General features: G+C 39.2%; 1 protein-coding gene across 1 annotated transcript in view; it reads left to right on the top strand.

Annotated features, from left to right (window-relative positions):
* The window catches only part of ARHGEF28 (Rho guanine nucleotide exchange factor 28), a 307,797-nt gene that overhangs the window by 221,316 nt on the left and 71,936 nt on the right, over nt 1–14,545 (top strand). The window contains 6 exon segments of the mRNA XM_060009321.1: nt 580–635; nt 1,796–1,844; nt 3,768–3,912; nt 3,989–4,116; nt 5,330–5,470; nt 8,409–8,656. Of these exon segments, the coding sequence (XP_059865304.1) occupies nt 580–635; nt 1,796–1,844; nt 3,768–3,912; nt 3,989–4,116; nt 5,330–5,470; nt 8,409–8,656 (767 nt within the window).

Raw genomic sequence — 14,545 nt, 5'->3', positions numbered from 1 at the left:
ACCATATAAATTGTAAAAGGGTATATAAAATACAAATTACTAAAAATATTAATTTAAAAAGGACAAAGAGGGAACTCCCTGGCGGTCCAGTGGTTAGGACTCCGTGCTCTCACTGCAGGGACCGGGTTCGATCCCTGGTCAGGCAACTAAGATCCCACAAGCCACTCGGCCAAAAACCAGATTGTCAGAATAGATTATAGAAAATACAGCGTTATATTGCTGACAAGAAATATCTAAAGGTTTAATTTTCAGAAAGATCTAAAGTAGAGGAATGCAAAAGGATAAGGATACACTTGTATTTCGACAAACTAAGGGAAAGAAAGCAGATGTAGCCATGTTATTATCAGGCAGGCAAAATAGAATTTAATGCAAAAAGCGTTACTAGATGTTCTGCTCCGGTGGTGGGGCTACATGTGATTTAAATATTTTTTCTTTCCTTTTTAAGTTTTCTAAATATTTTTAATGTTTATGTGTTATTTTTATAATGACCCTTAAAAGCGTGATGTAGTCGTATGCATTTCACTCTGCAGATTAACTTAAATAAGATGGACACTTTTCTGTCTTTTCCTTTTGTTCCAGACTGTAATGCAAATGTACATAAGGGCTGTAAAGATGCCGCCTCTCCGTGTACCAAGGTAATCTCTCAGTCGTGTGTGAATGTCACATGCTTGTGTGCAGCTTGTTGCTTCATGTTATCTGTTTAGGTTTTTAGATTTACTAGTTATTACTGTCTAGATTTATTTTTAAAGTGGTCGTTTTAAAGTGATAACTTCATGTTATCTGTTTAGGTTTTTAGATTTACTAGTTATTACTGTCTAGATTTATTTTTAAAGTGGTCGTTGTGGTGATAAAATAACACATGCTCAAAGTGTATACCTATTCAGTTAGCTATGCGCTTGTAGAAGTAGAGGGAACGCTCCATTTGCGCTCCATGATGTGGGTGGGTTAGGCTTTCTGTCAGGACCTGCTTGGTTTACCAGTGCAAACCCTGAGCATATGTAAATGAAGTCTAGAGCGGTAATTCTCAAACATCAGCACACATCAGATTCACCTGGAGGGCCTGTTAAAACACGGATATCTGGACCCCGCTCCCAGAATTCCTGATCCAGTAGGTCTGGGTGGATTCTGAGAATTTGCATTTCAAACATGTTCCCAGGTGACGCCGCTGATCCTGGAACCACAGTGTAAGGCCCCCTGGACTAGAGGAATGTTCTCTGTGTTTGGGGGTGGGCTTGAGTGGATGGAGGTATTTATCATTGCGTTCCTTTGTCTCCCACTCTAAAGGCATGCCAGAAATGCACATGAGTGAGCGTGATGATCCTTCAGAGGGAAGCATGGAGTCCCCAACTCTGTGTTACTTGAAACACACATTGTGTCAGGTCACAGAGTTGAGGATGACATTTCAGTGCTCAAGGTCATTGTGTCCTGTAGGCGGGAGGAATAGCCAGGAACAGAAAGAACAAGTAGGAGAAAGGCAGCGCTGATAAGAACTCCTTTTTGAGCCTGGGTTTGCACACAGGAACTGGAGATTTTCGGTTCCATCGGGCTTTTACTAAAGCTGGGATCTTGCTGAGACGTGCTCGTGAGGCACACCTTCCTTATAACTTGCTCATCTCATTGTCATCACATTTTTCTCTTTGTTGTGTTTTATGTCTTTTGCTTTGAATTCCTCTGTTTGAAATAAAATAACAAAGAAAATGGTATAGATGAGAAGCCTGTTCTGTGTAACTGTGGACATTCTTGTAGTCCAGTGGTGCTTTGATCTTACTTTTTGCGTTTCTAATGTTCTTTACAGAAATTCCAAGTGAAATATAATAAGAACAAACCGCAGACCATCCTTGGAAGTAAGTGATGTGGAAAACGGCACGAACTTTTTTCAGTTTCATACATACACACATTTTTTCCAATGTAAAATACCCCGAACAAAAATACCCCAAACAAAATACCCCAAACAAAAATACCCCAAACAAAAATACCCTTTTGTTCTCTCATTTGCCCAATTATTGCTTCTTTCATAGCATATGCTGGGTGTAATTGGCCTAATTTTTAGTTATACAAAGAAGTCAAGAATGTCATAAACTCTGGCAGACTACTAGCCTTTGCGCTACATGTACTGTATGATCTTTATATTAGGGAAGGCTGAATGGAGGAGGTATTATGATGTTGCCTCAATTTTAAGATGCGAACTAGTGTAATACGCACTGCGCTATTGATAACAGCCTCTTGGGGGAAAAGAGAAACACTACATTAAATGTACATAATTTTATGTTTTCCTAGCAGTGGCACATATTTATCTTGACCAATACATACCATATGCTTCTTAAGAATCACAAAGTTAGGAAAAAGACTTCAAGTTGAGAATCTATAGATTCTTATCAGTCTCTGTGGCTCCTTATCAGAGCAACCTGATACTTTTTAGTAGCCTTGCCTGAGGCTGTGATCTCATCTGCATTAGGATGGCAGTTGAAATTTCAGGGCATACCTGAGTTTTGTTTGCATATGCTTAAACTCCGAGGTTCTCTTTTTCTTGAATTAATACATTGTTGAAATGTAAACAATTTCTCTTAGATAATTGGCAGTCCATGACAGTCTTTACATTGCTCGGGAGGATCAGTCACACCACTGAGTGAAAATCCTTTGATCTGATGTGAGCAATTTTGCAATTTCTTTTGCCTCAAATATCACATAGCTTGCCTTGTGGCAGGCATTTTAAGTTTGTGGTCACTTTTCACTTCAATGCTGCCATAGTGTGACGAGTGTTTTAAAAGCCACTTGAATCGGGGGTCAATGAAATATGCAAATTAATGTTGACGTGTGACTGTGTGTGATGTTACACAAGGGTAAACTAGTGCAGGCAGTAACAAGTGTGACATTGTTTACTCCCCTGCTTCTTCACCGAAGTCCTTTCGACCTCAGGTGGAACGTACTTCTCAATTTCATAAGGTTAAGCATGAAAATAATTTAAAAGCATCTTAGAATTGATAGAATACCATCTGTTCCTCCTCTTAACTTAGGAATAACATTAAATCATGCATGTGTAGAATCCTTTGTAATATCTTAGGGTCCCATATAAGTATTTTTCCCCTTTACTTAAGAAAGGTGTGAGCCAAGCACATAATATCATAGGATTGAAATATTTTCAGGGAGTCACTTTTTAATACACATCAAATGTAAATGCATGGATGCCCATAACATTTCAAACTGACCAGAAAGGTACTGAGGCATCATTTCATTTTCCACATGTGAGAGAGAACAGCCCAGCTTGGCTTGAAGGTTTCATCTGCCTGACATTCTTATACCATTAAGAACAGACGCCCCAGCATTGTTCCAATCTGTTTACATGCTCTGTGTGTGTGTGTGTGTGCTTGTTTATACACACAGTGTACGTTCTAGTAATAGTGCTAATAACACCTTGTATCTAATTAAAGCTGGTTCTAGGGAGAACACGCAGTGGTTTATGGGCAAGCAGTCCCAGTGTTTCCCCATTCCATTTTCTTGTCTGTTTGTGTAATTCCAGCCACCCACAGTCTCCAAGTGGATATGCTGAAGCAGGCCTGCAGCCTGGGTACCAGGAGGGTGTGAACTGGAAGGGACATTTGAAGCAGGTGTTGGGATGTGGCAGGGAGACTAGTTTCAAGTCTGGGCTTGTGACACATTAGAAGTGGTCATTGGAGTGTTCAGCTTTCTGGCTTTTAAGAGACCATCTTTACTCGTTGGGATTACTGCCCGCTATGGAAACCTCATGAAGCATCCATTCTGATTTCCAGATTCTTCATTTAGAGACGTCCCACCGCCTGGGCTCTCCTTGCACCCTTCCTCCTCCATGCCTGTTGGGTTGCCGACGGGGAGGAAGGAAGCAGCAGGGCAAGTCCATCCATTGTCCAGAAGCGTTCCAGGCATCACCTTGGAAAGGTAAGGCTCAGTTTGGTCTTACACCTTGACGTCTCAGAGCTGCTGCTGGGGCTGACTTTTCTCCCTGTCCTTCCAGCTTCAGGAGGTCAGGGGCATCCTTGGAGTCCGAAAGTGACGGGAGCACCTGGAAAAGCAGGTCTCAGTCTGATGAGCTGTTCCAGCCCATGGGCTCACCTCCCTCCACGGACTCCTTCTTAATGGAAGGTGAGGAGAAGACGCCTTTGCATTTACTTGGGTTTCTGTGAGCATTTGCCGAAAGGAATGTTTTCTGAAGGATGTAAGATGGAAACGTTTTCTTTTATTTTTAGAAGAATTCTGTTTCATGGTGTCACTTAGCTACAGGTTCTTCTGATTAAAAAGAATGCAAATTGAACCACAGAGGAGACTCCCAGATAGTGACCAAGGAAACATGATGCATCTTTTTAAAGGGACATATTCCCCAAAGAATATGTCATAAACGTCATGAAGAGAAAGAAATATGTGCTTGTTCTTCTTTAAAAATGTTTTACAGCTATTGATGAATTGGTATAGGATCATACATTAAAAATACATATTTCAGTTACTTAAGACTGGACTTGCCTGGATCGCTGAGATATTTATCCCCATATGTTGCCTCCTACTTCTAGGGGAATGAAAGCATTTTTAAAAAACATGTTTTTGGAAAGGACAATCTGGGGAATTGCTTGTTGTATCCTAGCGTTACTAATAGGCAAAGGAAAACCAAATGAAGGGAGAGTAGTGTTGAGAGAAGGGGGTGGACTCTTCCCCAGGAATCTGCTTATTTTAAATCCATTGTCATCACATCTTGACTCCTCTGAGCTAGAATATCTCTAAGGAGTGCCATTTGGACAAATAATTTAGTTTTCCTGAAAGGGGTATATGTGTGTTGTCAAATTCTATCAGAAAAATCTGTACTCACATGTGACTGGAGGCCTTATGCCCTGCTTCATGTTTATATTAAGGACAGCAAGCCAAGTAAAGAGCAAATAAAGTGGACAAGTACAAGATTCAGTTTTGGGTAAACAGCACAAAGCAACCCAGGGCAAAAGAAATCAGTGGGTTTAAGATTCTGTATGCACACCATGGACTCTGCAGGTTACCAAAAATAAAACTAAAATAGAACAAGTCAAAAGGAAAACAAACAAAAGAATCTTCAGTATATATATATATTTTTGGCATATACACAATCACTATTTTAATACCTGATTCTGCTTTGCTTTCATGAGGGCGGTCTTGATTTGAACCATTTCGCTTGTTTGGTTTCAGATGTTTCAATTGCATATCACAGTATTTCTATGTTCATAGCAGGTTTCTTTAGGGTGATGAATCCATAAACATGGGCACCTGTGAAGGTCTGTTTGTGTTACGTGTGTTCACCCACGTCTGGCTTTTCTTTTCTTTCTTCAACGCACATTAGATGTCGTGGATTCGTCTCTGTGGAGTGACCTCAGCAGTGATGCCCAGGGGTTTGAAGCAGAATCTTGGAGTCTGGTGGTGGACCCCTCATTTTGTAGTAGGCAGGAGAAGGATGTCATCAAAAGACAGGATGTCATTTTTGGTAAGCATTTCAAACATTCTCTCTGGGCTCCAGCAGTGTGGTGCAGAGGAAAGTGCATGGCATTTGAAACCAGACATACCTGGATTCAAGGCGAGGTTCAAATCCCGGTTCTACCATTTCCTAGTTACTTGGTCTCAGATAAAATATTTAACTCACATGGACCTCAGTTTTTCCTTTTATAAAATGGGGATAATGATACTCTGGATTAAAATGTTGTGAGGCTTAAATGAGGCATTGTCTGTACCTGGTGTAAGCACATTTTATGTCTTCTACCCTTTTCTAGTTTACTTAGGCATGGTCTCTACTCTTTCACCTCTCCTGTTGTATGAATCACAGTGACTGTTCACATATTTTAAGGTAGGGCAGTCAGGGCTGCTGCATGCAGGGCCCTGTAGTTTGCCTGCACGCAGCCAGAGACTGCGACTCACATATGCAGAGGGACTGGCGGCACCTGGCTTAGGGCCGTGTGTGATTGTGTGCCTCAGTCCTGAGTATGGAGTTCAACTGTGGGAGGCTTTACGATTTCATGCTATTTGGGCTGAAGGCCGTCTGAATTAAGGGAGGTTAGATTATAGACTAGTTAGGAAAAAAAGAACTTTAAAAAATTTTCAAGTATGAAGTAGATGCTAAAAAGTGGTTCCAAGAAGATACCTTACTTTAAATAGGAGATTAACTCTTAGTTTTTGCTAATCCTGTGTGTGCAAAGCATGGGCCGCAAAGGCCGGTGGCGACGACGGCCGCTTTTCTCCTGTGTGAAGTGGTGGTTATGTAGATCAGAGGAGCCGATGTGTGGTGTGCTGACATCTAGGGCTGTGCAGGTGGGAGCTACCTTGGAAAGAGTGATGCTGTCCCCTTTAGTATGTCTCACTTAATTTATATTATACTGTAATTTTTCTTCATTTATTTCTTGATTTCATATATTATTAAAAATAATCTCACCCATGTGGGATGAATTATCATGTCGTGTAGTTCACAGCATGGCCTCAGGGTCAGAAAGTCTTGTGTTCTAGGGAAAATCTTTCACCTCTCTTCTTCACGTCTCTCTTTTAAAGATAAGGAAAATCATTCCTATTTTGGGGGTCATAATAGTTAAATGGATTAACGGATATGGTAGATGCTTAGTATGGAGTAGGTGTTAAAAATATGGTAGGATACAATAATTAACAATAATAATTTAAAGTTAGTCAGTTCCCAGTTAGAGTTTTGTTTATGATAAAATAATAAACAAAGCTACGTGTAGATTTCTTTACCCTCCATGGCTGATGTTTTGTGTTCTTTTTCAAAACATGTACATGAGTTTGGAAATATTAATCTAGAACTTGTACTTCTGATGCTCCTACAAATTGTGAATTATTGTTTTCTCTCATGATGCATTTTTAAAATTGAGATATAGTCACAAAACATTGAGATATAAAATTCACCCCTTACAGTGCATAATCTATATCGTAGTGTATTTGTAAAGTTTTAGTATATTTATAAAGTTGTGCAACCGTCAACCACTGTTTAATTCCAGAGCATTTTCATCACTCCAGAAAGAAACCCTGTGCCCATTAGCAGTCACTCCCCTTTGTCCCCTCCCACCAGTACCTGGCAACCACTAATCTACTTCCTGTCCCTGTGAATATGGCCCTATGAACATTACAATATTTAGTGTTTTGGGCCTGGCTTCTTTCACTTAGCATATTGTTTTCAAGGTTCATCCATGCTGTAATAGAAGTCAGCACTCTATTCCTTTTTGTGGCCGAGTAATATTTCATTGTATAGATATACCACACTTTGTTCATCTAATCATGACTTGATGGTCATTTGGGGTTGTTCCCACTTTGGGGGTCACATCATACTTTATGTTTAACCTTTTGAAGAACTGCCTGTTTTCCAAAGCAGCTGTACCATTTTACATTCGCACCAGCAATGTATGAGGGTTTCAATTTCTCCACATCTTACCAAGGCTTCTTTATTGTTCATCCTTTAACTTACAATTATTGTAGTTAAAGTGGTGTCTCATTGTGGCTTTGGTTTGTATTTCCCTGATGGCTAATGATGTTGTGCATCTTTTCATGTGCACATTGGCTATTGGTATATCTCTTTAGAGAAACATCTATTCAAATCTTTGGCCTATTTTGAAGTGGGTTTTTTTTGTTGTTGTTGAGTCATAAGAGTTCTTTATATATTCTGGACTCAAGTCCCTTATCAAATACATGATTTGCAAATATTTTCTCCCATTGTATGGGTTGTCTTTTCACTTTCTTGATGATGTCCCTTCATCATGACACATTGTTTTCTCCTGGGGAAAATGGAATTTCAGAGGCAGATCCAATAATAGAAAGGACCTACTATTGTATACATTGAGGAACTTTATTATATTTAATTCAACATAATTCACCAAATTAATTGTGCTCCTACTCAATACAAAACACACACACAAAAAAAAAAAATGAAAGAAGAAAAAAGAAAGAAAAGAGGTAAACTAAGTTACATTTTATAGAGCATTCAGGGGAAAATAAAACCTGGTGCCCAACTGAAGATACCTAAAGATGTTAGCTGGTTATATTATGAAAGTTTGATACATTGGATTCTTACATCTTGGACTTGACTTATACATATCCTCATATAATGTCTGGAAAAAAGTGAATAGTTTAATATTTTGAGCTTACATTAAATGGTTAATTAATGCTGACTTCAACAGTAGAAGAATATTATTATTCCTAAACATTCCCTCTTTTTTTTTTATTTGTGTAACATATAGTGTTTAGCTACTAATTTAGGTCAATAGGGATACTTTTTTAAAAATTGAGGTATAATTGACATACATTATATTAGTTTCAGGTGTACAACTTAATGATAATTGTCTATATTGCAAAATGATCACCACAGTAAGTCTAGTTAACATCAGAGGACACTTGTTTTTTTAAAGCTTGTTTCTGCTCACCTGTTTCAGAGCTAATGCAGACAGAAATGCATCACATCCAGACGCTGTTCATCATGTCCGAGATCTTCAGGAAAGGGATGAAGGAGGAGCTGCAGCTTGACCACAGCACTGTGGATAAAATCTTCCCCTGTTTAGACGAGTTACTTGAAATCCACAGGCATTTCTTCTATAGTATGAAGGAGCGAAGGCAAGAATCCTGTATTGGCAACGACAGGAATTTCGTCATCAACCGAATCGGAGATATTCTAGTACAACAGGTGAGAAAGATTTAAAGGTCTTAAAACCTCAAAGCCTAAAGGTATGCAGACTGTCTAGAGTATTCAAAGCCTGCAGAGAACTGGAATTGATTTCATTATGATTATTGACAGGTGGGTTTAGCTGGTTGTCTTTTATTTGATGTTGGTGTGTATGACCGATGTCTGAGAGCTTTTAATAGCCAGTAACTCTTCTGTGTGTCACAGGACTTGGCTGGAGAAAATTTACTTAGACTTTTTTTTTTTTTTTTTTTTTGCTGCGCTGTGCGGCTTGCAGGATCTTAGTTCCCCTAGCAGGGATTGAACCCTTGCCCTCCGCAGTGAAAGCGTGGAGTCCTAATCACTAGACCACCAAGGAATTCCCTACTTAGACTTCTTGATGTGATGGGCTCTCTAGTAACATGCCTTCTTGAGTGGCCCGTGATATATCTCCAAGATAAGTGCTGCTAATTTTAGGAAGAGTGAGGCAGATCTATTATCATGAAAGCCCTGGCGTTCATGCCTGGGGGATAAGACAAGCAAATCTCCCTCAAAGGAGACACTTTTTAGGTGCTTGGGATGTTTGAAGCATCAGTGAGAATGGGCTGTGCCACGCTCCTAGTTAAAAAGAAAAAACACCTTACTTTTGACAATTTGTATCGGTCCCCGATCTCTCTGAAAGAGGCTCTGCATTTAAAACATGCTAATACAGAAGTTAAATAACATGTATCCAGCAGCCTTAACATGGCAGGGACTTTCAAGGTACTTCCATTATATTAACCATCACAACACAGTGAGGCAAATATTTATTTTCCCTAAAACTGAGGCATGGAGAAGTAATGACTTTCTCAAGGTCACACATCTCATAAGTGGCATAGCTGGGATCTGAGTTAAGAATATATCTTTGTGATATCCACAATGACATTCTGGGAAGGCTTTCTAACATCACTAGTCTGTAAGTCCCAGTGAGGCAGGGAGTCTCGTCTCTTTGGTTACCACTGTATTTCAACACCTAGAACAGTGCTTGGTACTATAAGTATTTATTGAATGAAGGGGTCACTTGGGAAAAACACACCAGGAATTCACTCCAATGCTATGTTTTGCAGTCACTTACAGCATTTGAGGAAAGGCATGGAGATCTATCGCTAATTACTTTAGTTTGGTGTTCTCTAAGTAGATGCCAAAATGTCCCCTCCAAAATATTAATTTTGTATCAGTTTCACCCTGTCACACACACCGGTTGAGTTTAGCTGTTGGTCTATAGGTTAAACATTTAAATATGCTTAAATACGAATATTTTTAATACACAAAAAGAATCCTGACAGTTGCCCAAAATCTTCTTCCTCATGTCTAACAATGTAAAAATCCACACTAGTAATAAGTTTCTAATCAAAGCACTATCTGCTTTGCATATTATCTTTAAAGTCCTAGCCCTGTTCCATCTTCATAATTCACCTGAAACATACACCGTGCCAGGTTAAGAGACCGTAAAGTACTTGGGAAGACAGTTTGAATAAAAATGTCTGATTGTGTCTTGGTGAACTTGAATCTGAGTGAGTGCATTCAAAAATGAAGTGCGAGATTATTTTATCATTTGAAAGTATTTGCATCATCTCTCTTTCCTTGATACAAACAATCATGACTTTTAATTCTAATCATTGAAAACATTTTTTCGTTCTTGTGTCACTTTCATAGTTAACAAAAATTTCACATCTTTACCAGATATATTTTTTATTTAATTTTATGGAATTGGAGGACAAGTTTTGGGAAATTGGCTATTACACAGGGTGAGCCTGGTGGTCTTTTGGATGAAAAGGAAAATCTTCGGTGTTCAGAGAGAAGGATTAAGTCTGCTTTTGTGTTCCTGTTCGTGGACATGCTTAGTGGGTATGGAAAGGGCTTCCTTCCAATACTATGTAAATAAAGTTATCTCCTGAAGAATATATTAGCAAAGTCCTCAGACAATGGCTGTGGGAGTGGCACTCTGTAGGAGCAGAGGGAGAGCAAGCTGTTGAAGGATGTATGAGAGAGTCTGGGGAAATCCCACACTCCAACCTCGGGGACTCCGTAGATCTCAGGAGGCTGGGCTGCAATATGATGGTAATTTAGTCAGTGGGAACTTGCAGTGTTGGTGAGAAGTTCTGAACATGTGGAACATACTTGATATATAGCAGTGGTTTTCCAATTTCAGGTACATAGGAATCTCCTAAAGCTTGTTAAGAACGAGGTATTCTGTGCTCCCAACCCCTAGTGTGTTGTTTCATAGGATTGGGTCAGGGGGGTGGCATTTTAAAATTATTTTTTCCCCAATGGTAATATCTTACAGAGCTATAATACAGTACCACAACCAGGATACTGATAGGGATACAGCAAAACGCCAGAACATTCCTGTCACAATGAGGATTCCTCATCTGGCCATTTTATAGCCGCACCTACTTCCCTCCTGTCCCCAACTGCTGGCAATCACTAATCTGTTCTTTCTATAATTTTGTCATTTCAATCCAGTTATATAAATTACATGCATGTTAGATAGATTATATACACAGTATGTCCCTTTTGGATTGGCTTTTTTTCACTCAGCACAATTCTCTGCATCATCTAGATGGCTGTGTATGTCAGTAGTTCATTCCTTTTTATTGTTGAGTTGTATACTAGGGTATGAATGTACCACAGTTTATTTATTTATTCATTAACATCTTTATTGGAGTATAATTGCTTTACGATGTTGTGTTAGTTTCTGCTGTATAACAAAGTGAATCAGCTATACATATACATATATTCCCATATCCCCGCCCTCTTGTGTCTCCCTCCCACCCTCCCTATCCCACCCCTCTAGGTGGTCACAAAGCCCAGAGCTGATCTCCCTGTGCTATGCAGCTGCTTCCCACTATCTATTTTACATTTCATAGTGTATATATGTCAATGCTGCTCTCTCACTTCGTCCCAGCTTACTCTTCCCCCTCCCCGTGTCCTCAAGTCCATTCTTTATGTCTGCATCTTTATTCCTGTCCTGCCCCTCGGTTCATCAGAACCTTTTTTTTTTTTTTGATTCCATAGGCACAGAGCTCTTAAAACTCTTTTGAATTTCCTAAGTGCTGAGTGATAAAAAGTGTCTTTTGCTATGTTAATGAGGTGTCTTTCGTTTTATTTTATTTTATTTTTTAACATCTTTATTGAACTATAGTTGCTTTACAATGGTGTGTTAGTTTCTGCTGTATAACAAAGTGAATCAGCTATACATATACATATATCCCCATATCTCCTCCCTCTTGCGTCTCTCTCCCTCCCACTCTCCCTATACCACCCCTCTAGGTGGTCACAAAGCCCACAGCTGATCTCCCTGTGCTATGCAGCTGCTTCCCACTATCTAGTTTACATTTGATAGTGTATATATGTCAGTGCCACTCTCTCACTTCATCCCAGCTTACCCTTCCCCCTTCCAGTGTCCTCAAGTCCATCCTCTACATCTGCGTCTTTGTTCCTGTCCTGCCCCTAAGTTCTTCAGAACCACTTTTTTTTTTTTTTTTAGATTCCATATATATGTGTCAGCATACGGTATTTTTTTTTCTCTTTTGGACTTATTTTCACTTTGTATGACAGAATCTAGGTCTATCCATCTCGCTCCAAATGACTCAATTCGTTTCTTTTTATGGCTGAATAATATTCCATTGTATATATGTGTCACATCTTCTTTATCGACTCATCTGTCAATGGACACTTAGGTTGCTTCCATGTCCTGGCTATTGTAAATAGTGCTGCAATGAACATTGTGGTACATGATTCTTTTTGAATTATGGTTTTCTCAGGATATATGCCCAGTAGTGGGATTGCTGGGTTGTAGGGTAGCTCTGTTTTTAGTTTTTTAGGGAACCTCCATACTTTTCTCCATAGTGGCTGTATCAATTTACATTCCCACCAACAGTGCAAGACGGCTCCCTTTTCTCCACACCCTCTCCAGCATTTATTGTTTGTAGATTTTTTGATGATGTCCATTCTGACTGGTGTGAGGTGATACCTCACTGTAGTTTTGATTTACATTTCACTAATGATTAGTGATGTTGAGCATCCTTTGATGTGTCTGTTGGCAATCTGTATATCTTCTTTGGAGAAATGTCTGTTTAGGTCTTTGCCCATTGTTGGATTGGGTTGTTTGTTTTTTTGATATTGAGCTTCATGAGCTGCTTGTATATTTTGGAGATTAATCCTTTGTCAGTTGCTTCATTTGCAAATATTTTCTCCAATTCTGAGGGTTGTCTTTTCATTTTGTTTATGGTTTCCTTTGCTGTGCAAAAGCTTTTAAGTTTCATTAGGTCCCATTTCTTTATTTTATTTTATTTATTTATTTATTTTTTTGCTGTACACGGGCCTCTCACTGTTGTGGCCTCTCCCGTTGCGGAGCACAGGCTCCGGACACGCAGGCTCAGCGGCCATGGCTCACGGGCCCAGCCGCTCCGCAGCATGTGGGATCTTCCCAGACCGGGGCACGAACCCGTGTCCCCTGCATTGGCAGGCAGACTCTCAACCACTGCGCCACCAGGAAAGCCCTGTTTATTTTTATTTTTATTTCCATTTCTCTAGGAGGTGGGTCACAAAGGATCTTGCTGTGATTTATGTCATAGAGTGTTCTGCCTCTGTTTTCCTCTAAGAGTTTTATAGTGTTTGGCCTTACATTTAGGTCTTTAATCCATTTTGCGTTTATTTTTGTGTATGGTGTTAGAGAGTGTTCTAATTTCATTCTTTTAAATGTAGCTGTCTAGTTTTCCCAGCACCACTTATTAAAGAGGCTGTCTTTTCTCCATTGTATATTCTTGCCTCCTTTATCAAAGATAAGGTGACCGTATGTGCGTGGGTTTATCTCTGGGCTTTCTATCCTGTTCCATTGATCTCTATTTCTGTTTTTGTGCCAGTACAATACTGTCTTGATTACTGTAGCTTTGTAATATAGTCTGAAGTCAGCGAGCCTGATTCCTCCAGCTCCATTTTTCTTTCTCAATATTGTTTTGGCTATTCAGGGTCCTTTGTGTTTCCATACAAATTGTGATATTTTTTGTTCTAGTTCTGTGAAAAATGCCATTGGTAGTTTGATAGGAATTGCATTGAATCTGTAGATTGCTTTGGGTAGTATAGTCATTTTCACAGTATTGATTGTTCCAATCCAAGAACATGGTATATCTCTCCATCTATTTGTATCATCTTTAATTTCTTTCATCAGTGTCTTATAGTTTTCTGCATACAGGTCTTTTGTCTCCTTAGGTAGGTTTATTCCTAGGTATTTTATTCTTTTTGTTGCAATGATAAATGGGAATGTTTCCTTAATTTCTCTTTCAGATTTTTCATCATTACTGTATAGGAATGTAAGAGATTTCTGTGCATTAATTTTGTATCCTGCAACTTTACCAAATTTATTGATTAGCTCTAGTAGTTTTCTGGTAGCATCGTTAGGATTCCCTATGTATAGTATCATGTCATCTGCAAACAGTGACAGTTTTACTTCTTCTTTTACAACTTGGATTCCTTTTATTTCTTTTTCTTCTCTGATTGCTGTTTCTAAAACTTCCAAAACTATGTTGAATAATAGTGGTGAGAATGGGGCACCTTGTCTTGTTCCTTATCTTAGTGGAAGTGGTTTCAGTTTTTCACCATTGAGGACGATGTTGGCTGTGGGTTTGTCATATATGGCCTTTATTCTGTTGACGTAAGTTCCCTGTATGCCTACTTTCTGGAGGGTTTTTATCTTAAATGGGTGTTGAATTTTGTCAAAAGCTTTTTCTGCATCTATTGAGATTATCCTATGGTTTTTATCCTTCAGGTTCTTAATATGGTGTATCACATTGATTGATTTGCGTATATTGAAGAATCCTTGCATTTCCGGGATAATCCCCAGCTGATCATGGTGTTTGATCCTTTTAATGT

The sequence above is a fragment of the Delphinus delphis genome, chromosome 3, assembly GCF_949987515.2.
Source record: "Delphinus delphis chromosome 3, mDelDel1.2, whole genome shotgun sequence".
In the NCBI taxonomy this organism is placed as follows: domain Eukaryota; kingdom Metazoa; phylum Chordata; class Mammalia; order Artiodactyla; family Delphinidae; genus Delphinus; species Delphinus delphis.
The sequence above is the reverse complement of the archived record's forward strand: the minus strand, read 5'-3'. Positions and strand labels throughout refer to the sequence as shown.